Genomic DNA, 24287 nt, shown 5'->3' with positions numbered 1-24287 from the left:
CGAAAGACAGAAGGACAAGAGCACGTGCTCGTGCCTGGGCTGGGCAGCGCGCAAGGAGCCTGCTGCGAGGGCTGGGCAGCGCGCAAGGAGCCTGCTGCGAGGGCTGGGCAGCGCGCAAGGAGCCTGCTGCGAGGCCAAAGCCCACAGGGGCTCCGAGCATCCCGAGAGGGAGAGAAGGGCCGGTTCTGCGATCGCAGCGGTTTCACTGAGAGAAAGGCCTCACGTAGGCTCAAAGAGCCACGTAAGCAGCTGTGGGCATCCACGCTGTGAGAGCTCCCGGTGGCACTCCGAGCCAGCAGCCTTAGAGCAGGGAGAGGGTCATAACAGCAGCCTGGACAGGGAAGCAGCTACCCACACGCAATAAGGAAAGCATCTCAGGAAAGGCCACCCGGTTCAGCTACGAAAGAAAAGGTCTGTGACTCCAAATAGCGACTTTCTGCCCTCGTTCTCTGGAACACTTCCTCCTCACAGAGAGTAACTTACCCGGAGGAAAAACCCCGCTGATACAAACAGGGCTATTTCTGTAGCACGCCATTTGTTAACGTAGCCACAGTTAGCGAGGCCTGACCGCACTAACAGCGCCCGTCGCGCACCGCCGAGAAAAAGAGCGGGACGCCCACACACAAGCCCTGGCGTGGCGCCATGTTGGGTGTACACAGGCCGCACGCGGCGGCCGACGTCAAGCTGGGGCGTTCCCGCCGCCCTGCTTGTGAGAGGGTGACGAGGGAGTCAGCTTTTTCCCGCCATGTTGGATGTGGCGCGCGGCACCGCCCCCGATGGGCGGTGCTGGTTCCCGCTTCCGGGGGGTGGGTAGCGACGCGCTCGCGGGTGGGCGCTCGGAACCGAGGCATGGGCTCTTAACGGGCGGCTCGGCTCGGCTCGACGGCGGCGTGTGAGAGAGCGGCGGCGGCGGCGTAACCGGTAGGTGTGTGGCGGCTTGGGCTTGCCGGCTCACTGCGCCCCGGGCGGGGCAGCCGGCTGGCGGAGCCGGTTTGTGGCCGCCTCTCTGCCGCGTAGCGCCCCGTGCAGGGCGGGCTTGGCTCCGCTGGGGCTGGCGGGGGCCTCCGCGGGACGGGGCGGTCCGGTCCCAGTGGCGCTGGCCCAGCGGGTGCCGCCCTGCTCCGGCTGCCGGGCCCGTGAGTCAGCGCAGGGTAACGGGGCGGCCGGGAGGCGGCCTCGTGCGGGTCCGGGGGGCCCCTCCATGCCCTCCTCTGAGCGGCGGGCTGCGCCCATACCTTCGTGTGCGGGGAGGCCTCGCCCGGCCCCTCTCTGCGAGGGGCGTCAGTGCCGCTTCCAGGTATCTTTTACTTGCTTGGTGAGAGCCCTCGAACTGAGCTGTTAGTGGGGCACAGGAGAAAACCCTCTTCTCGCTATGCCTTCTTAAACTCGAGCTATGGCCTTCTGCCTTTAGGCTAATCGGGAAGATGCTGTTGTGGTGTGTAGTAAATAATAAGCATCGAAAGTAAGCTGTGCTTTTCTGCTTCTCTTAATTGTATATCTTAACACCCTTGGCACTTCTGGGAAGCCAGTAAAGAGAGCTTTATTTTTTCACTCTTATTTTCTTTCTGTTTTCGCTTTCATTTCTGTTTCACACAACAAAACCTTTCAAATCAATGATGATATGATTTCATAACGTTTCTGAGCAAATGAACTGAAGAAACTTCAGAAATTTCTTTATGTAACTTCTCTAGCTATTTACCTTCCTCTTTTTTCCTCCCTTAAAAAGGGCAGTATATGCTCAGTGTTCAGAACTAAGTAGCTGGGTGTTGCTTTACTTCTTCATAAACAAACCTGATTCTTGCACTGCAGAGAGAACAACTCTGTAAGAAGGTGTTTAGGGCCAAAGGAAAAGCCTCCTATGATGTCAATTGGTTGGTTCATTGACTTGAGCAATTAATTGCTTACTGACAGCCTAATAACCAATCTATATGCCTGACCTCCACTGCTATGCAGTTTTTGAAGTAGCTTATACAGCACAGTTTGTGTCATTAGAAGAAATTGAATTTGTTACTGTCTGTGTGTGGATCTAGGGTTGATTGTTAATTTGTGTTGGCCAGTAACTAATTTGGAGGAGGTATCACGAGGCTTTCCAGGGACAAAAATGAATTGTTGAGACAAGTATAGAACTGAACACACTGCACAGAGGAGGTGGCATTAGTAGCGCCTATTCTTTGCGCTATCGCCTCTGTGCAGTGTGTTCAGGAAGCTGATAAGAGAAAGCAGGAAGCATGCAGAGTAGTGTCTTGTTCTTGGGCCCTGGCCTCTTTCCCCGGGGTCACAGATGCTTTATTCATTTATCTTGTAGGCATAATCATATGGAGGAGTACGTTCTGGTGCTGATACCTTGTACCACCCTGTATTAGCTGGGCTGAACTTCAGCTGACTAACAAGTAGGATAAGGGTTTGTGTTAAGGAAAGGTTTTAAAGAAACAACTCCTTCTACAGTAGTGATAAGAAGAATTTGAAAGGGAAAAAAAAAACACAAAACCAACCCTTAATACAAATACATCTAACTTATAAACTAATTTTTAATCTTTGCTAGAATGCACAGAAACTTCTTAATTAATGTTCACATTTTTCTAAGAATGTTATTTCATGAATTTTTCTATCTTTTGGGGAAGGCAACAGCTTGCTTTACAAGAGAAAGAACTGAGAGCATTTGTGATTGCCTGAAGCTGTACCATTTCACTGATGGCTAAAAGTATAGCTCTTGAGATCCTGGCTTTCAGTCAGTTGCTACAACAGCAGGGTTGTGTCATATCCTAGTTCCTACCTTTTGTGGTAAGATTACCCAAAAGGAGGCATGGGCTGCATTTCTCAATCATACTTTTAGATGTATTGGTTAGTAACTATTATTTAAAACTTCTTCCCTGGTATGTATATGAAACATTGAATGAGAGAACTGGTTGAACTAGGAATTGTAGGATTTTAAGGCTTAGTAATTTGGTATTCTTACCAGTGGCTTATGTTAAAAGGGTAGTACTTCTCTGATTTATCTCAAATGAAGAGGTAGTCAAATATAGTTATTTGGAGATAAAAAGTGTAGGATTCTTTCATATCATGACTTTATAAAAATGAGTAACTTGGACATACATGTATGAGAGTTTTCCACTCATGTCCTGCTACATTTAGTTCCTGACTGCCAAATACTTTCACTAGATTTTGAAGAGGAAAACAATGTGAAGACATAAGCATGGAGTCTTGCTAGAACACTTTGTAGGAGTTACGTGGTTTTCATTCACATTTTCATTCACAGCTTGGAAATAGCTCTTTTGAGAGAGACAAATTATTCTAGAAGGCAAACATAATAAACCTTATGTGGTGGGTTGACCCTGGCTGAGGGCCAGGTGCCCACCAGAGCTGCTCTATCACTCCCCTCTTTCATTAGACAGGGGAGAAAAGGTACAATGAAAAAAAAAACTTACGGGTCGAGATAAGGACAGGGAGAGATCATTCTCTAATTATCATCACGAGCAAAACAGACCGAACTTAGAGAGGGAATTCATCTTATTTATTACTAAACAAAACAGAGTAGAGGAATGAGAAATAAAACCAAATCTTAAAAACACCTCCCCCCACCCCTCCCATCTTCCTGGGCTCAACTTCACTCCCGGCTTCAACCTCCGCCCGCCCCAGCGGCACAGGGGGATGGGGAGTGGGGGTTACAGTCAGTTCATCACGTGGTGTTTCTGCTGCTTCTTCATCCTCATGGGGAGGACTCATTGTTCCTCTGCTCCAGCGTGGGTCCCCCACGGGGTCACAAGTCCTGTCAGCAAACCTGCTCTGGCGTGGGCTCCTCTCTCCATGGGGCCACAGGTCCTGCCAGGAGCTTGCTCCAGCGCGGGCTTCCCACGGGGCCACAGCCTCCTTCAGGTGTCTCCACCTGCTCCAGCGTGGGGTCCTCCATGGGCTGCAGGTGGAATCGCTACACCCCCTCATCCTCCCTCCATGGGCTGCAGGGGGACAGCCTGCCTCACCATGGTCTTCACCACGGGCTGCAGGGGAATCTTGCTCCGGTGCCTGGAGCACCTCCTCCCCCTCCTTCTGCACTGACCTTGGTGTCTGCAGAGTTTCTTACATCTTCTCACTCCTCTCTCTGGCTGCAAAAGCTCTCTCTGACTGTTTTTCTCTTTCTTAAATATGTTATCACAGAGGCGCTGATTGGCTTGGCCTTGGCCAGCGGCGGGTCTGTCTTGGAGCCGGCTGGCATTGGCTCTATCAGACACAGGGGAAGCTTCTAGCAGCTTCTCACAGAAGCCACCCCTGTAGCCCCCCCGCTACCAAAACCTTGCCACGCAAAAGCAACACACCTTATGGTTTTGGCATTAAAGAGATAATCTTATACCAACTTTCATCTCTCACAGCTATTGTATTCCATGGCCAGAAGTATTATGCTGATTTCTTCTTCTCTCACTTTACTGCCTACTCACAAGAAAATTGTGGACCTCTTGCTTATTTTCCATTTACGGAACCAGGTACGAAGGCACAGCCTTCTGTGTATTATTGATGTTATCAAAATACCTTTAACAGGAAAAAAAGAAACATTTGTACCTAACTTCTAGTTTAGAGTTGTCAGTGAAGGAGGAAGAAAAGTTTGTGATATTGATTAGAAGCATAACTGGATGGAGAAGGGGCTAGACTCAAATAGAGGACCCTCAAATGGTGAATAATGAATTCATGATATTTAGCAAATGTGATGGATGTGTGACAAATTTCTGAAAGGCTTTTGGTCTGTCATGGGCACAAAACTGCTACATGTCAGCCAGAGATGCAAGATAAAAATCTTATGATACTCAAGGTGGGTTTGTGAAAATGCAAGCAGTCAGAACAATTTATTGGTCTGGTGCAAGTTGACATGTCTGGTTTAAGAAAACTTGTCACTTTTGACAGCCTCTCCCTGCCTACAGTCCTTTCCAGATGTGGACTACGTAATTGCAGTTGAGCAAGCACTTTACTAGGCCTTGTGGTGTCCTGCAGTTGGTTTAAATTCACAAAGATGGGTAAGACAAAATATTCTTAAGGGGTTTAAGTGCTTTGGATAGCACAGCCTGAATATGCCATGACTGTTGTAAAACAAGGAAGTAAATTTCCTTTTTTCTCTAGAGCTAATAAGCCTTAGAATTGCTTCTCAGCTAGTGCTGAAGAAAAGCATGTTCAAACAGCATGTAAATTGCCTACTACAGCTTTCATTACCTTGGAAGTGTCTTATAAGCCTCAGAAGATCATTGGGATTGAAAAACCCTTGAAAAGACTATGCAACCTCACTGTTGTAATGGCTTTTGAAACTTGTTTACATTGGAAACTGAGTGTTGGCATAAATAGCTGGCATCCAGTTTACAAGTAATTCTGAATGAAAAAAAAAACCCCACAACAAACCACTTATAAGAAAAATCCTTAGTGGTGCAGAGGAGTATCTTAGACCAATGACAGAGACAACAAAGAAAGATTTCATGCTAATTTTTTACTGTGTGCTCTAGGAAGATGGGTGGCAAAGATGATGATGTTGCTGGCTGCATGAAACAGTACTTCTTGAGGCTCTTTCAATTCAAATGCTTTGTTTTTCCCCAAGTTTTTAATGTGCCTATTGGCAGGGAATCCCAGCCAGAGAGCCGCTGTTGGATAAAATGATACTGTCTTAGCTTTCTGATCACAAGCAGATAATTTAAACTTGGAGACTTATACGTGTGGACAGTAGGTCACTGTCGGTATTACTAACACTGAATTTGCTTGTGTTGCGTTCAGCTTTATGGAAGTTATGGCTTGGCAGGTGTTAGCTCTCAATTCAGTAGTTGGGGTTGGGGCAGAACTCTGATTAAATACTTGTGACTGATCCACCTGAAATGTGATAATGTGAACAGCACTTTCCCAAAATGGAAGTTTGCATTGTACTCTCCCAGGATCACCTTACTGCTAATATAGACATAGCAATTGCACACATCAATCTGTGTCACCTTCCAGGTTTCTTAAGTTAGCCAAAGAACCTACTAAAAAGCTTCAGCTGCTGTATGGGTGTGTTGATTAACCAAATGAAGATCTCTAAGTCAATGATGCTTTGAATGGGTCTGGCACCATGCTATCAGCCCAAAAGTGCCTGTCATGTCCCTCATTCTTTTGCAGGAAGTACCTTGAGGTTTTAAACAGTTCTGTAAAATCACCTTTGCTGTGTCTTTTCCTCAGCCTTCTCCAATCTAACAACTTCACTAAGCATAAATTGACGGTTTTTCAGGGTTTTTGGAGCCATGACTAAATGCATACTAAGTGGAAAAAAGTCTGTGCAGACATAAATTTATTTCCCTTACATCATTGTTTCCCTCGTCCAAGGGATAGAAGTAACTAAGTCTAATCCATCCTCAACTAGCTTAGATGGTAATATCTTAATTTTAATATGCATTATAATAATGAGCTTATAGGATGGGTTGGCACAATATGAATAGTCTTGTGAAGATATAACACTTATCTAAAGCTTGCAGTCAGAATTGGAATTTCAAGAACTTTTTCTGGTCCCACGATATCCAAAATAAAACATGGCAGAAAAGCCAAATTCCTATGATTTGCAGGCCCTGAGTTGATTTCCTTGCTGTTCTTGTTTCTCAGTGAATCTTGCTTTTTATAAGACTGTGATAGTTAAGATGATGAATGTATTGTAGTCTTCTAAGTTTCCTGGTAGAAAAATTTGATGATGCCCATAATTTCAAGAAAATGTATTTTTGTAGCAAGCTTAGTTCTGCATAGTCTGTAGGTGCCAAGTTTCCCTATGCAAGGGCAGAGGGGGAGTTACACTGAAATGTGTTTAATCTTTGCAGTCTGGTAACTTAGTAAATACTGCAGAGTACTTTTTGATAACATAAAGTGAATACAGCTGACATTATATCCTTCTTTTAAGGAGTTCTATTTTGTATTTAGGCACATTAGTTTCTTGTTTAAAACTTACCACTCTAGAGAGAAAATAAACTATTATTATGTTGTTTGTAATACAATTATAAAGTCTGGTTGTAGGTGGTCTTTTTTCTTTGGTTACTTTGTGGCTAGGATTTTAAAAATGGTAGGAGAGGGAAAGCAAAGAAAATTGGCATTCAGCATTGATATTAAAATAAATGCTTGTTTTTCAAATCTTAAATTATAATAAAAATACATGCCAGGAACACTTTAGCCTTATGAAGTATTTTCTCCCTGAATATTTTGTCTTTGAGGGATCTTAATATCTTTGATATAAAATCATATTGTTGCATACCATTAACTTAAGAGCTGGATACTTTATGATGGTGAGTGCTTTATGATTCCTAGGCAGAAAGATGGGGGGGAAGAGTATCCTTTCTTTATGTATGTATACTGTGTTCTGTTGGAATAGCCGAGCTATTATTTCAATACAAATGGCCTCATCTTGGGTGCTCTAACTTCTTTAGACGTATCTTGTGTGTTTATAAAAGCAATACTGGCCACCTCAGTTGTACAAACTAAAAAGAATAAAGCTATGGCTTTTTGGAATCTTAATACATCAGTTTTGGATATTCAGCTTTAAGCAACATTATAATCACATCAATTCAAACAGCATGCTTTCTTAAATCTGTCTTAAGAAGGAAATACTGTCTTGTTTTACTTAGCTCTGATGGCAGTGGCTGAAAAGTGAAGATGGGTAAGCTGGCTGGGAGGTCTAAAGAAAGATTCTGTCACTGTTTTCAGTGACATAAGACATCAATAAATGATAAGAAAAGACTGGCAAGTAGCTGTACCCTGTTATCATTAATAAAAGATTGTCAGAACATTTGTGTCTTAACTAAGTGTTCTGAGTGGTTTTATTTAGCTTTCTCCCATGTAAGTCTGTTATCCTAGCAATTGTAAATTGAGCATATGAACTGTCACTTTAGATCATATTTTCATCTCACAAGAGGGAAAACACTACAGGTGTCTAAATATGAGAATCAGAAGATAAGCACATGTATACCTCAGCTTTGAGGAATCCTGGAAGTAACTGTTTTACTCTGCTCTAAGTGTCTGCTATGTAGAAGGGTTTTTTCCTTCATATCTTGCAGCTGGATTTCTTCAGTGTTAGGTCAATTCATAAGCAGTTTCAAGACCAAATAGCATTGATTTAGAGTGAAAACGAAAGGAATGCTGTGGGTTTCCATAGAACTTCTTGCAGTCTGGCATTGGAGTTGAGGAAGCTGTGAGCAAGCTGGGGGATGCAAAGCTTGTCTGTCAGCTGTTAGAACTGGTAGACTCAGTGGCAAGTGCTTGTGTTTGCAAGCCATTGTCTGGTGTCAGATGCAACTTCAGGTACTTTCTGGTTTAGTGTGTTAATACAAACTTATTTGTGTCAAATAATGGATTGCTAGTTCTTTAGTGAGCTAACATAAATAGGACAAAGTTGGGGGATAATAGTTTGATAGCTAAAAGTACATGAAGTAGCTCTTTATGTAATTACTATATGTCTGTGTAATTACTATAAGATTTCAACATCATAGAATCATAGAATGGTTTGGGTTGGAAGGGACCTTAAAGATCATCTAGTTCCAACCCCCCTGCTGCAGGCAGGGACACCTTCCACTAGAGGGGTGGAGGCATTATCTTTCACAGGACTTTATTAATATTGTGGTTAGCAAGCCCAGGATGAATTTAGTATAGTGTATGTGAGCTTCAGTCCTGAATTTAATTCATGACTGTCAGCTCCCAGTAGTATGTTACCTTCCAAACTGTACCATCAAGAATTTTTAGCTTGAGAGTTGGAAGTGCTGACTGTCTCCTTCCTTATCCTTTTTTCAGTCTCACTGCTGGTTTGTTTTTCAGTGGCTTCTCCATGAAGTTGTGGTTCTAGTAGCACAGCAGAACATTCTGGTGGTATTGAATGAAACAGAACTCACCATCTGGCCTGATAAAGTATACATTCTTTCTTCAGATTTTTGGGTACTTTCTTTATGTGAAGGTGTAGTATAATGTATTTGCAAACATCTCTTCAAAAATAGGAGTCTTATTACCCATTAAAGACTTATTTTATAAACAAGTTCTTCTTATGCATGTTTGAGAATATTATTGTCATACCCTTGCCTCAAAAGCAAAGAAATTGTTACTGTATTGTGTAGTGTTGACTGCAGTACAGTTCTTGGGTAACTCAAATACTGCTTCTGAGCTAGGGTTACATCATATGGCCAGCAGTTGTGCTTTATGCTGATATGTGAATGCCTGGGCAGTCTGAATCCACAGCTGCAAAGGGAAGCAGGACACCAGGGCTGCTGAAAAAGAAACCTCCAGCTTGCTCTGGGAATACAGCTGCATTTCTAGCCCTGTTCTGCAGTTAAATGGGAATTATTGGGAATCTGTTGTATTCATAGGGTGGGGATATGATATCCCTTTTGCTGTCCAAGATGAGATGTTTTATGGCTCTAAGCTGCAGAAGTACTTGACTGTGCAGCACCCGAAGAAAGGAAAGGCTGGCCAAGTCTACAGCAATTACAGTATTCCAGATACTGCTTGTTCAGTGAAACTATATAATTGAAATTTCATCCTGTTTCTGAATATTGAGTAAATATAAGATCTTCACCCAAAGAACCAGTTTGATGTCATTTTCCTGTGCTTGATCTAATTCAGTGAAATTAGGTCCTTTTGTCTCTGGCTTACTGGTCTTTGGCTGTGCAAGCCAGCTTAAAGGGCCTTCCCAAAGTCAAAGCTGGGACTGAGCTGCCCTAAGTTAACCTCATGAAAGGAGCTTAAGCCTGTGAACAAAAAGATAAGTCACTGATTATATTGTGCAGTTGGACTACTGCAAACTGAGTTATTAGAAGCCTTGTGTGAGAGTGTCTGATTTTTTTAACTATGGCAAAAACTAACTTGTGTTGTCAGCTACTTAAAAAATCCTTCTATAGCCATAGTGTTAGGCTGAGGAGGTGTGTTAGGTGCTAAAAGACTAGACCTGCTGAAGTATTCTCTAAATCCTGAAGTACTTTAGGTGTCTTGATTTCAATTCACCTGCAGAGAGGTATGCCCACTTCCTGCAAAGAGCTGTGAACAGCATCTGTTTGCTAGCTAACAGCTGGGTGAATCTGCATGAGTTTGCCCTTCTAGGAGCAGTTACTAATGTTATGTCTTCTAAAATATCGGTCTTGTAGGGAAAAATGGAACATAGTTCTGTTAGTCAAGCAGGATGCTTGGAGTGATCTTTATGGATAATGTGAACTTAATTGGAAGTTACCCATGGAAAGAACAAGGACTAATCTAAAGTTAAGGGGAAAATGCAATAAAAAAATCCTCTTATTGCTCAGCTTATGTGCTATCTCATTAAATTCTTGTATAGCCCGGGAGCTCTGTTTTCCCATTGCTAGGAGTGCTGGCTTTATTACCATTCCTCCAACAAAAATGCAGATTCTTGGCTCTGAAAAACCTGGCTCTGATAAGAATGCACTTATTGGTGGGCTTGCTTTTTTCCCTCTTGTCTCTTCAGGGAAAAATATATCTCCTGTTTATAGCAAAAGTTAAATCATGGTGTGTTGGGACTTGAGTTATGAAAATCTTGATGCTATCTTTATTATGAGAAAGGTAGTTCTGGAGTTTGCTGGAGTTGCAGACTTACCATTTAAATCTTTTTCAGATCCTTTTGCATTTGAGGGATTCACCATACCATAAGAACAATTATTTCTAGAGTGTTACTGGAATAATTTTAGGTGGTGCTTGGTCTAGGAAAGTGTTTCCCCTTCTAACTGTCTGTTGAAATCCCTCAAAGGGAAGGGGAAGAAATCTTAAAGCTTATGCTAGTAACTTAAATGCCTTGATGAATTTCTGGATTACTGGGTGAACCAATGTGCTTTTCCAACATGGAGAAGCTTTTTATTTTAAGACATCACTTCCTGATTTTTACCTTAAACTAACAATAGATAGGATTTTCCAAAAATGTTTAGGAAGCCAAGTCTTGGAAAGGAAACTATTTCATGTACTGATTGTTCCTGCATTTCTCTTAGTTCCTCAGTTATGTCACACAGCTGAATACTTCTTTTAGTGCCTTCTAGTCCTAACCAGGTGTTGTACTAAGAGAATGAAATGTCTAGGCTTTCATTCTTTGAACTGTCTTCTAGTTTCAACTCAAAATACTGATAAAAGGATCATTCTGATGCTTAACTGGTATGTTTTATTACAGGGTGAAGATTCTCTTTAACGTGATTACTTACAAGTAATAGTTCCTCATCATGGCTGAACTATCACCTGAAGAAATTCAGCTGAGAGCCAACCAGGTCACTGATGAGGTAAATATTATAGGAAGCCATCTGAGATTACAGTATTTATTTGCCAAGATTACAATAAATTTAAAAATAAAGACAGTCTAGAGTAGTGATTCTGTAAGGGTACAGCTGAATGTTTCAAACTCTCACTATTTGGTAAATACTGAAGTGAAGACTACTCCTAAAAGTAAGAATGAATTTAAACTTCTGACTTGTAAAGCCACCTACTTGACTAAGTACTAATCACCCAGTCCTGATTACTGAGACAATGCAGGCTGAGTACCTATGCTATTCTTAATCATGTTGATACTTCATGACTCTTTTTATTTAACTAAAATTCATTTGAATATATTTTCTTTTATATTGACTTTCCAATGGAATAAGCAAAGTACTAGCAAGTATTAAAAATCAAGAGTTTACTAGCTGCTGAAAAAACTCTAGTGCACTGCCACTAAGTGTTGTAGCATCTATTACATATAGACAGGCTGATGAACCTTTGTATACCAGTTGGCTTACTGCAATGAACTGGTAAAGACGACTATCAGGCACTGATGTATACTGTCAACACACTCATTTTAAAATAATTCTCTTTCCAGTCTTTGGAAAGCACAAGGAGGATTCTTGGCTTGGCCATTGAGGTAAGGAAAAGCTTTTGAATTCCCTGGGGATTTATTAATTTAAGTATAAGCAGCAGCATGTTAACTATCACAAAGTGATCTTAATCACCTTTTTGTCTTAAACTTTTTTGAGACAAACTTCATTAATAGAAGTTGCTGCTTCAACTAAGTAGTAGAATTGGAATGACTTAAACCTAGTGTTTTTCACATTATGTAAAGTCAGATCACAGAAGCATCGTATCCTTTTTACCTATTTTCCTCTTAAGCGAAATGGCCTAATCTCCAAATGCTACACAACAGTTAGTCTTCTGTGATGGTCAGTTATGGTTTTGGCTGCTGCATCACTTGCTTCTCGTAACATCTTCTGTTTGCCTCTTAGCTCACTTTGCCTGTGAACAGTGTGACAATGTCTTCCTTTGAGGGGAGGGTAGTGTTCAGTTGGAAGGGGTAGTGGGGCTGCTTCTAGTTCTAAGCAAAAGTAGTTCTACATACACCTTCTAACTATCTTTAAAGTTAAAATTGATGAACAAATTGTAAAGTGTTATGATGAAACTCAACACCCTTGTCCATGACTTGAAATGAATAAACCCAAAATACAGATTTAACTAGGTGACATTGTGTGAGGAATATCTTTCTCTACACTGTTGCAGCTTGCATGCCCCATTGTAAAAATGACTGAAAGTTTACTTTTGATACTATAATTTCAAAAAATATGGAGCATCATGTTGGTACGGAGTAAGGTAAGATGGCTGATCGTCAGCTCTGCTAGACTTAACAAAGCTTAACTCATACAGCAAGACAACTTTGCTGCTATGTGGATATGCCGTAGACAAATGGGAATCCAGAGACTAAGCAGTGATGCCTTTTAAAGCTAATGCCCAAACTTTTAGTGCTGCTGAAGACTCGAGGTCACTTATTGTCAGTGTGAGAACACACAAAAAAATCTGCTGAATAAGGACTCTGAAGTGTTTGGTCACTACTACTTCAGAGCCTGTACTTGCTGTCCAAATGGTAGCAGGCTGCTGTGGAACTGAAGATGCTGCTATTAGTGAGGCATTTGAATCAGCATAGCCTAATGAATACCTCTCAAACACAAACATTAAGAATGTGTAATGAGCCAATGTAATTTCTCATAGTTTGGTGATTTGTAGAGGCTAAAATAACTCCTACCATAGACAGTTCTATGCTGCCAGCTTACTGTAAAGCATGGGTGCACTGTGGTATATTCCTCACTGCTGATTTCTTTGGCTTTGTTCTAAAACTAGTGATGGGCTGTTCTCTTCCTGATATCTTCTGCTGAATTCTCAAGAATGGTTTTGCAGACTTTGTTTTGTTTTCTTTCATTCTGGCTTCCAGGACTAAAGGCCTTGTCAGACCTGTTGAAGGATGTAGGGCTAAAAAATGAACTAAATGCCACTTTTCAAAACAAGTTACAGCTAGGTTTACCTTTTTAGCTTGACATCGCTGTCATAGTTCAATCTGAGCATTACAATAAACTTTATTATCTTGTAATGTAAAGAAAAAGCCCCACTAATTGAGATAGGCTGATAATCTCATCTGTTATGCTAACATAGGATCTAATTTGAAACTTAGCATAGCTTTACTACAGAAATTATTCCTAACAGTGTTTTATTATTAACTTGTTTGGCTTATCAAATTTAGTACAGAGACCTTCTGATTTTGCACTGCTGTATTGAAAACTGTTTTTATATCTGCAAATTTATTTCTGCAGTCCCAGGATGTTGGCATCAAAACTATCACCATGCTAGATGAACAGGGAGGTGAGTTCTTCCTTCTTCCTCTCTAACACGAAAAATCAATGTTATGATTGTAAGAAAAAGGATTATCATTCAAGAGTTGTTGCTGAAACTAAAGGGTTATTAAAGACTAATTATGTGAAAATGAGATTTGCTAATTGGTTATTCCCATGTGTTTGTAGTATTTAAAAGAGGTTTTAAAGTAGTTGAGAGACCATGTTTGTTACAATGCTATACAGCCTCTGCTATAGAAACCCTTTTCCACCATAGCACGAATGTAACTGCATTTATTCTAAAAGCAGTAACAGAAGTGCTGCTTTAAGAACAGGGAACTTATCCTTAATCTTTCTTAAAAATAAAAAAATTAAAAAAAAAAAAACCCAAAGGCAGGAAAGACAGATGTTAGTCTTTGTATAAAGATAGAACTGAAACTTCTAAGTTCCTGCTTGAACGAAATGTTAATATCCTACCCCCACCTTCCCCCAATCTGTGTTTATTCAGGTTACTTGTTTCTCTTCTAGAACAACTAAATCGCATAGAAGAAGGCATGGACCAGATAAATAAGGATATGAGAGAAGCTGAGAAGACGCTGACAGAGCTCAACAAATGTTGTGGGCTCTGTGTCTGTCCTTGTAACAGGTCAGTTAAATTGGTACTTAGGTCTGAAGTTCTAGTATATTCCAAATAGCTACTATACTGGGAGATGGTCTCTAATAAGAGCCAACTAAAAAATGCTGACTCTAAGAAAGTTGACTGTTTTGGTTTGTAGAGGTGCACCCTTTTAAAACTGTATGAGAGTAGCTAAAGCTTACTTGCATCTAACCATATATTGTGCCCTTTTCACTGTAAATATAGCTGCTATATAACATCCTGCACAATTGTGCCCTAATTTCCTTAAAGCTTATATTTAGTAGAATACTATCAATGTCCATACAGATGAGACCAAATTGGACTGCAAATAACTATATGTAAGTGCCTGTCTATTAGAAATTTGACTCCAAAAATCATTTTTTTCACAAAAGTACTTTTGTACTAACTTAAAAGCAAGAAAGCTTCTGATTTGGAGAAGGAGAGTAATATTAGCTCTCTAGGCATTTCAAAAATGTTCATGCTGTAGGGAGGAAGAAAGCATGAGAACAGGCACTGGTGTTAAAGCTTTAATCCATCATTAGTGACTATACAAATTCTTGCAGACCTGCTTCACAGTACCTTTATAACATTAGTGTTACAGCTACCATATCCAAGTCAGTTAAGTTATCTAATCTTTTGTATGAGACTTGATTTGTACTTCTAAAAGCTTAAACAGCCTAAACAATGATCAGAAATCAATATAAGGAAAACAATATTTTTTGGAGGTGTGCTAGCTTTATCTTTATGCAGCAAAGTATCGAATTGGTTTGTGTGAATAGAATGTGATCATAGTTCTTCCAAGTAAAGGAGAAATAAGTTTATTTTAAGGGCGTGAACACTGAAGTGAATAGTGTATGTGTTTTTCATTTTTAGCTCTTTAGCATGAGAAAAAACCCAACAAACCCTTATTCAGCTGCGAGGTAGCAGAAATTTAGGTAAATATTCCTTGGAGTAGCTGAGTCTGCTTATCCAACAGAATAATACTTTGAAGATCATTTAGAAGCCACATTCACATCTATCCTAAGAGACCTTTAGTACCTTGAAAAGGCAGATAGTTCTGTCCTGACCTCTGGATAGGTGTGATTATTGCTTTATATTAGTTTTATCAAGCTGATGGACTTGGAGCATATTTTGACACTTTTGGTCTTTGTTTTTTATAGTTCAGTCTTATTTCACCAATAGTTTTATCAAGCTGATGGACTTGGAGCATATTTTGACACTTTTGGTCTTTGTTTTTTATAGTTCAGTCTTATTTCACCAAAGCTAAGCAGCTTATTGACACTAAGCAAGCTCAGAATTTGTGTACTCTTGTGGCACTCCAAATATACAAATAACAATAAAAGAAATAATGAGTTGTATACCAAAATGGGCAGTAATGTGCAGAAAAAACTACTAGATAAGTAGATGGCAATGAAGAAGAAACTAAATGCCTTATGTAGCTACTAGTACATCAGTTTTTATGTCAATGTCAGAGTTATTTGTCAACCAGTTACCTCTAAAGCTTTTCATTTTTTTTCATAAAGCATAAAGGTGAATCAGAACACTTGCTGAATTAAATACTGCTTTTTTCATTTCTCCTAGGCTGAGACTTTTTATAAAAGCTTTGTGAAAACACAAAATACTGGCAGTACTCTAATATAACCTCTGTACTAATAATTTACCTATTTGCTGGTCTTTTCTTTCTTCATTCTCTCCTAACACTGACGCTTGCTTTCTTATCCTAGTCTTCATTTTTAGAAGCTGTATTCACTTAACTGGTGAAAGCGGATTTTAGGACAAGGTCAGTCTTATTAGTGCAGATGTACATTTAACCAGCTGTCTGAAGTGATGCTTCTATTGGATTTGTGCTTGCATGTGCATGATGTCTGCATGCAGATCTCCTTGTGACTACTGTATTGTAATACTGATGTGAATAGAAAATGTTAATTACTGTAGAGTGTATTACTATAGAAATGTTGAACAACTGCTTGAGGCCTTGCTCATTTGACAGGTTGTATAATTGCCTTATACATAAATGAAACATGAGAAAAGTGAATGTATAATAACTTGGAAAAAAGCTCTTAAAAATAATCAGGTGGTGAGAAGCTTTGCTCTTAACTGTGCTTAGTTTCAGCAACAATTCTGTTTCTAGCTGTCTACTTCAGATGTGCAAGTAGTTTTCAGGCCACTTGTTTTGTTCAATAAATTCTTCAGTTCCCGCTGGCACCTAAGACTTTGCTAATCCAGAAGCCCAAGCATACAAAGCTCTCCTGCTGTTGCAGCTTTAGTATGAGTGAGATTATAATGCTCAATCTAGTTGCAGTAAACCTAGAGATCTTTAAGCCTCTGTATGCACAAGGAGCTAAAAGTGACTAGTTTGGGTTTCTTTAGGGTTCTGCTGGGTGCAACAGTTCCATTATGAACTGAGAAATTATTCCATTTCTTCCTCTTGATATATTCATACTAGATTACTTTTTATAGGATCTGACCTATGAAATACAATTTCCAATTTTGATTACGTAAATGCCAGAAAGAGGGGCATTTATTACACCTAATGTCCCACCTCTTCAAATGTGAAACATCTAGGCTACTGAAAGCCACTATAGATATAGAAATTGATTAACTGTAAAGTTAGATGTACTGAAAGACACTACAGATTTCCCTTCACAGGCTTTGAAAGGAGCAGAAAAGTGGCAGTGGAGTCTGGATTATCTAGCTTAAACCTGAAAATGCCAACAAACAAGGCGAACATGAGAATATTCTTAAAATATGTTCTTTAGGGTTCATGAGAACTGACCCCAGTTTAGATCAGGTTTTTTCTGTTATTTTCTTCCTCTCTTGCTTTTGTGGGTCTAATTCTTGAGATTGCTTCATGTCAGTGTGTTCTTTTTATTTTTTCTGACTTATGTGGTAGAAGTGTAATGGGAAATTGGTTTGTTGCTTTAATGGAGTTAGAACAATTGAGTTGCAGAATGAAGAAGCTATTAAACATGATTACTGTTATTAACATGATTACTGTTACTTCATAATCAAATTAACCTGAGAAACATTAACTTAAAGAAGAAAGACTTGGCAACAGAAAATGTTTGACAAAAAACAGTAGAGATTAATGGTTTTCTTGCATAGTGGAGCAGATTGTATTTGAGGGAGTTTTTTCCTTCATCCCCACTTCTTCCCTGAAAAGTAACTAATCCTGACTCTAGACTAACTCCTGTTGTAAATGCAAGTTTTTATCTTATGACAGTGTAAGCTTTCCTGTTACTGTCATAAGCTTCCCCTCTTCTGGTAAAGTATATTACTTTCAGGAAATTACTGTGCTTGAATTAAAGCTTAAGACCAAATTAATCACTGTCCCTAGAGTAGCTCAGTTATGTTTGTATCATCTCAAATAAGAAATTCTATTGTATAGACAAGGCTGTGTCTATATGGCATCTAATCTTCCAGGCACAAAACAAATGTTTCTGAAAATCCTAGATTAATACAGAATTTTAGTCAGGAAGCCACATTTCTGATGTAGCAGTTCAGATTTCTTATTTTTATGGAGTAGGACGAAGAACTTCGAGGCTAGCAAGGCATACAGAGAAACCTGGGGAGATGGAATGGAGAACTCGGCAGATCATGTGATATCCATGCAACCAAGAAGTATGTATCAGCAGCAGCCTCAGGCTTCTGGAGGACCAAGTGGTGGATATATTACAAGGTTTGCTTCAGATTTCTGCCTTTGAGAAATATGAAGAAGTTACAGGTTGTCAGCTTCTTTCAGATGCATTTAAGTGAAGTTGCTAAATAGTAAGGCTTTTTACTACTGCTTGGAGTTGTTACTGCTCAGAGAGGAAATAGTGGACAGCTACACTTTCAGTATTGTAGTGCTCATCTTACACTTTCATTTTTTTTCATAGTGGTAGTATTATCAGTCAGTTTCTAGATGTGAGGACTGAGCTTAGTGCTCAGTTATTGAGGAGATTGTTAAATATCAAGGACATTTGTCTCAAATATACTTTATGACAATAAATTCATGTCTTAAAATAACAGGTACCAGGGAAAGTTTAAAGGCTTTTTTGTAATGGTGGCTAGCTTAGCACCTTTTTTAGTGGGCTGCTTGCTAGGACTACATGGCCTTTTAAAAAAGGAAAAACATACCTTGGCTTGAATCCATTGCCTGTCAGATTTTGTTGCACAGTAATCTATTAAAGTAAGTTTAGAGTAGGGAAAAGCAAGTTCTTGATTCTTGGAAACATTGTCTTAATTATTTGAACAGGATAACAAATGATGCCAGAGAGGATGAAATGGATGAAAATCTTGCTCAAGTGGGAAACATTCTTGGGAATTTGAAAAACATGGCTTTGGATATGGGCAACGAGATTGATGCCCAGAATAAACAAATAGATCGGATAAATGTAAAGGTAAGTGTCAAAGGTGTTCTCTGCCTTCAGCTTAGAGGTTGTTACTGGGAAGTTACAAGGAATGGACTCACTGTCCTATCTACCTGTATTTGCAGTAAATATGCATTAAGATTATACCATCATCTAGGTTGCAGTGATTTGAACAAGAGATATATCTTGGTGTTTGGGTATGTAGCTGAAAATTCAAATACTTCAGAGTGTAAGGAACTTAAAAATACAGCACAGTTCACTGCTTAGTCTGAAAACAGCTAAACTTGATTGGATAAAAACTGCAAATGTTTACTGGAGGTATAACTGGGGATTGTTGCTCACAAGGAATCTTGTATGTGGGAGGAAATAGGTACTTTTAACAATAGCATGATTCTTCTGGAATTCCTAAAAAGTCACTATAATCATTGAATATAAAACACAGGTAATTCACTGCCCTAATTCTTGTGGACGCATTAATACTGGGGCTGGGGAGACTTTGGAATAACAGGTTTTGTAGGTGCACAGGGACATGGTCTGCCCTCATCTACACACGAAGTCAGTTATAGCCAGTGACATCTTTTATTTTTCTTATTTTACTGCTTTAAAGATTAACTTCCCAAAACAGATGAATTGTATATAAATATGTTGGAGGAGTGTGTTTCTTTCAGAGAAACAACTTATGAGGAAGTTAGTTGTATCTTAGAAATCCCCATATTCTGAAACAAATAGAAATTCTTTTACAGGTGTCCTGATTAATAAAAGATATTAAAGCTTTAATGAATAGTGTATATTAAAGTTTAAAAAAAAAAGCAGAAGTGAACACCAATTGCTGTAAAGTTATGGAATTAAGACAAAATGGGAAGTTAGATATCGATGAAATGCCTGCTAGGGTTAAAAGCAAGAAGAGAACTTTTGCAAATATACAGAGCTAGTCTGACATAAATGCTGGTTGTACCTACATCAGCATCTCAATTTCATCTAGTAATTTAGGGGTTGTGGTATTAATAAGGCCAATCAACATGAGCTTATGGAAGATGCCTTAATTGTCTTTCACTGTTCCTTGAAACTGCAGAGCCGAGTTGATTATCAAGTAAAAGTAGTCAATCATTTTAAAGAGCATTAGAAAATTTTTTAATTGGAGTTTAAAATGAGGTCTGAAATTCTTACAGCTTATGAAGTAAACTGAAAATTGGCCAAACTAACTGCAAGTGGGAATTGCTGTTTTTAGCAGTAGTGTTTCTAGTAGTTTCAAGCACATGTTTTGGCCTGATGCTCTTTCAGTTTTAGTGGTCTGAATAAATTTTGCTGATGAAGTCTTACTAACTCTTAAAATACGATGTAAACAAGTCAAATTGCTTTACAAAACAGCAATAAAAATGAAAGGGCAATTCTTGGCTTTGAGACTGGCAACCTGTCTCAGGATATTTAAATTCATCCCTTTTCTGCTGATAACTGTTTTTCAATCTAGTGAACAGTGTGGAAAACAAATCAAAATGTGGAGGATAAATCTCCAAAGGCCAGTATCATATAAAGAAACAAAGAGCAGTACTAAGATTAACTTCAGAATAGAGTTGATGCTTTTATTTTTATCTCTTAAAATTAAAAATTCCAACTCACCTGGCAAATATATAGGCTTGACTGGAATTCTTATTAGCCTACAGTGTTATGCAGGACTCCTAATAAACCCCTAAGAAAAGCTTATGTTACTGGCTTTTTCTTAGTTGATCTAATAGCTAGAACAATGTGTTTCCAAAATGGTGCTAACAGTTACTCTCGCTTTTCTATAGAAGATTCCTGCCCCTCCCCAACCGTTGACCCAAAGGGCAGGAAGGAAAGAACAGGAGAGAAGGGCTTGAACTGCCAGTGTCCTCTTCCAGCCTATTGCAGTATGAAACTATAGGCTAATAGTTGGCAGAGATAGAGCTTCTCAAGAGTTCCATTCCTCATGGTGAGAGCAGAGGCTAGTTTTGTGCTTATTACCCCTCCTGCTCATTCCCCACTGCAGGCTTGGGCAATCAGGGAATTATTTTGAAGCTCCTTATCATAGCTGTCAGTAAAACTGTATTTTGACACTTGTTCAGCCTAGATGCTGTGGCTGACTTCTGATGCTCTATAATAGTAAAACAATTATAAAGTGCTTTTCTTAGAGATACCATACTATTATGACAGTAGGACACTGGAGGATGCATGGATGAAAATGAGGTATTTGCACTAAGCAAAAGAATTCTGACTTTATGCCCATAGGTCACTTGCAGTTTTGACTATTACTTCTAGTCCATAGCAACAAAGCCACTCTGTAGAGGTCCTTAAGATGTCTAAACACTTGGAGAGAGGGAATCTTTATTCTCATGTTCTGTTAATAGTCTTCCTGACTTGCTGAGGCAAGCCACTGTATATTTTGAAGGTCAGCTTAAAGACTGAAAACTAATTGTCCTGATTCTGTTTCTGTCAAAATTGACAGTGAATGCTGGCTGGGGAGGGGGGGAATTACTTCCAGCTTATAAAATTTGTTTCCCTTGTGTCTACCACAATGATAATACCCTGCAATTCAGAAGTTCATGTCAGTTTGGATTTTTAAGTTGTTTTGCATGAAGTCTGCAAGTGACTTAAATTTATTTCTTTCAGGCCGATACAAACAGGGAGCGCATTGAGCAAGCCAACGTCAGAGCCAAGAAACTAATTGACAATTAAAGCCTGCTGTCATTGTTCAATGACACAGTCTCTCCAGCTGCAAGCCACCATATTCATGGATCTGTGAAACTTCTCCTATTCTGAAATAAGAGGGTCTGGGAAAAATGAAGCATACCCTTTGATCCTTAATTAATCCTATAGGGATTAATTTTCTTTTTTTATTGCTTCATGTAAATGTGGCCTTGACTCCAAGAAAGCAGCCAACATAACTTCCTCCTACTCATCTGCCTTCACTTTCTTTAAGCTGCTCAGGGCTAAAACTGTTATGGCTTTGAGAATCTTGCATGTTTTATTCCCTCTCCCAGTCTCTTTTTCCTGCACCTTCAATACAGTCCTTTATTGAAGCTGAACAAGCCGGGTAACCTGAATTCAGTTGTGGAAAGTTGGAGAGGGCACTTTGCACTGTTTGAAATACCTCATAAGTTGAGTGTCTTCACTAAAATAGGGACTTGGTGAATATTGTCTGACTTGTACCTCTAGCAGGCTAACTATAGTTTTACAATCCAAACCACGTGATTGGTTTGGGGTTGGATTTGTGGATTACAGAATAGAAGAGGCCCACTACTTATTACTTGTGGGCTGAGGGCTTTAAAATACTGCCTAACCACATGAACTTTAATATAAAGGTAACTGGATGGGTATACAGGTTTCCATTTCTTTACTGTAAATTGACATTGGTTTGGAGGCCATAACTAGGAAATCACACTGCATTGTTCTGGTAATATTTGTTGTGTGTATATGTACCTGATCTAAACTTCATACACATGTGAGTAGAAGAAAATAAAACTATCACTTAAGTATTTATTTGATGGAAAGTGTTATGCCCCTCATCTAAAAGTTAACTTTTAAGTGTTGGAATGATGCATCTTAACTGGAAGAAACTGAGTAGAAAAGCATGCAGCTTTCTTGCATCCCATATCAGATTCTATTTTGGCCAGTTTTCACTGGAGATCAGTTTATGCCTTTCTCTAGTGCAAAATAACTGACATCTGGTGCAGAGTTTGTTCTCAGCAGTGACTTTGAGGGAGCTTCTTAAAGCTGCTGAAAACAGAGAAGCTTATTAGGAAACTTCTATGTCACAAGTCTGGAGGAAGCAGTACCTATTTAAGAACTGTATGCTAGTTCTAAATAAACTAGTTCTAAACTAGTCTAGTTCCTGACTGGTTTATTATGGCAGACTTTGGGACTGGCAATTGGAAATAGTACATGTCCAAGTTACTTGCAATTAAAATGTGCCTGTTCTGTTGCAGGATAGGATCATGGAATGGCTTGGGTTGGAAGGGACCTTAAAGACCATCTGGTTCCAACCCGCCTGCCATGGGCAGGGACACCCCACTAGACCAGGTTGCCCAAAGCCCCATCCAACCTGGCCTTAAATGCTTCCAGGGAGGGGACACCCACAGCTTCTCTGGGTAACCTGTTCTCACCACCCTCATGCTAAAGAATTTTTCCTAATATATAATCTAAATCTGCCCTTCTTCAGATTAAGGAGTTTCTGACCAGATGAGGTAAAACTCTTCCTATAAGGAAGAACATTTGGGGTTTACTGTAATGTAATGAGACTTATTTGTAGGTTTTTCTTGAATAATTTTGGCAAGTAAATGGCAAGTGACCTGTATAATTTTAATTCTACCCAGCAATATATTATGCCTGTTTTTAAAGGTGAAAATGATGCTTTGGACTAACCTGTGATAATCAATCTTGGATGGCAAAAATCTTCAAATTGTTTGGAGGAATAATTAAAACTGATAGCATTATGGGGTGGCTTTTTTTGGAAGGACAGTCTACAACTATCCTGTAGCCATTAATAATCCCAGGGCTAGAGAGATGACACTAATCTGCTGAAATGTAAGATGGTCTTAAGTGTTTTGGTTTTTTTAGTAGAAATACAATCAGTATTACTGGTATATTCTCAGTTCACTCCCAGGACAACTTGATATTTAAAGAAAAAACAAAAAAAACCCCTGACCAAAGGATGGAACTGCTGCATGTAATAAATAGGCCAGTGGTAGGCTGTCTCATGTGAACAAGGTAAAGTCACTTTTAGGGGACTGGATACTTCAGTAGTGTGTTGGCTTCTGTCTGGCTTCCAGTAATTGTTGGAAAGCTAATGAATTTTAGAAGCTTATTACCTCACTGCATTAGTAATGAAGATCATGTGCTTAAAAACATGAGCAGCAAAGAGTACTCTTAAGAACATTACACAGATTTCTAACAACCGCTTGCATGGGAAAGCATGGGGGTTTTGTATGCTTTTTTCCTTCTTACAAACTTTAGGTTAACTGAAGGAATGTTTGTTGCTGGTTATGAAAGCAAAGCATACATTATTTGTAATTGTCTTCTGGAACAGAAAACTAAAGTGATTACCTTATTCTGCTTACAACAGTGCAAAACTGCCCTGTAGCATCTGGATGTTCCAAACATTACAATGTTTTTCTCCCTTGCCATTACAAGTTCATGTGCTTGACTTCCCTGAGCTCTAACAACAAATTAGCATGTTGGCTGAGAGTAATGCTGTGACTGGGATATCAGAATTGTAATATTGCAATGAATACTACACAATGAAATAATTTCTGAGACCCTAAGCTTGATTATTAGCAGAACATCAGTACCACTTTCTGATGCAGCAAGAGCCAAATCTGTGAGGGAGTTGGTGCCTTTATGTTAGTGAACAACATGGTCTGCTTCTTGGATTGTCTTACTGTTGTCTATAGAATAGATGCTTCATTTCCATATCTATGGGATGGAATCAGCACTTGCACATCTTTATATTTCTGAATGCTATTAAGAATGAAAGTTTACAGTTTCTGCTTTTGATTGTTAAACGATATATTGTGCACAAAAATACATACTTTTATAATTGAATGTGTTTTAAAAGTATTTTCTCTTAGAAATGTCTTTTAGTTTCCTGTCCTTGAAAAACTTGGCAGAACTAGTTGCTGCTATGCAACTAGGAAGTTTCCCTTCTATTTTTATTTCACAGAAGTCCTAATGCTAACAAAAGAATGGGTGTGGTTTGTAAGAGGAGTATTTTGA

At 39.4% G+C, this 24287-nt stretch overlaps 1 protein-coding gene across 3 annotated transcripts; it reads left to right on the top strand.

Moving 5' to 3' along the window:
* Nucleotides 1-775: 775 nt before the first annotated feature.
* On the top strand, nucleotides 776-24116 carry SNAP23 (synaptosome associated protein 23). Of its 3 annotated transcripts, none has more exons than XM_075754399.1 (8): nucleotides 776-914; nucleotides 11123-11228; nucleotides 11801-11842; nucleotides 13554-13602; nucleotides 14100-14217; nucleotides 17735-17887; nucleotides 18446-18590; nucleotides 21186-24116. In XM_075754399.1, the coding sequence occupies exons 2-8, from the start codon at nucleotides 11172-11174 to the stop codon at nucleotides 21249-21251; spliced, it is 630 nt and encodes a 209-aa protein (XP_075610514.1). In that variant the 5' UTR covers nucleotides 776-914; nucleotides 11123-11171; the 3' UTR covers nucleotides 21252-24116. The 3 variants fall into 3 exon arrangements, with proteins under 3 accessions (XP_075610514.1, XP_075610513.1, XP_075610512.1); XM_075754398.1 differs by having other exon boundaries at nucleotides 794-921; XM_075754397.1 differs by lacking the exon at nucleotides 776-914 and adding an exon at nucleotides 1119-1297.
* The last annotated feature ends 171 nt before the right edge of the window (nucleotides 24117-24287 follow it).

Source organism: Balearica regulorum, chromosome 5, assembly GCF_011004875.1.
Source record: "Balearica regulorum gibbericeps isolate bBalReg1 chromosome 5, bBalReg1.pri, whole genome shotgun sequence".
Classification (NCBI taxonomy): Eukaryota; Metazoa; Chordata; class Aves; order Gruiformes; family Gruidae; genus Balearica; species Balearica regulorum.
The sequence above is the reverse complement of the archived record's forward strand: the minus strand, read 5'-3'. Positions and strand labels throughout refer to the sequence as shown.

What these genes read in the sequence shown, in the direction of transcription:
- SNAP23 (XM_075754399.1), top strand. Translation starts at nt 11,172, where the DNA reads ATGGCTGAACTATCACCTGAAGAAATTCAGCTGAGAGCCAACCAGGTC. An exon ending in AGTGGTGGATATATTACAAG is followed by an intron (nt 17,888 to 18,445) that starts GTTTGCTTCAGA and finishes TTATTTGAACAG; the next exon opens with GATAACAAATGATGCCAGAG. An exon ending in TAGATCGGATAAATGTAAAG is followed by an intron (nt 18,591 to 21,185) that starts GTAAGTGTCAAA and finishes TATTTCTTTCAG; the next exon opens with GCCGATACAAACAGGGAGCG.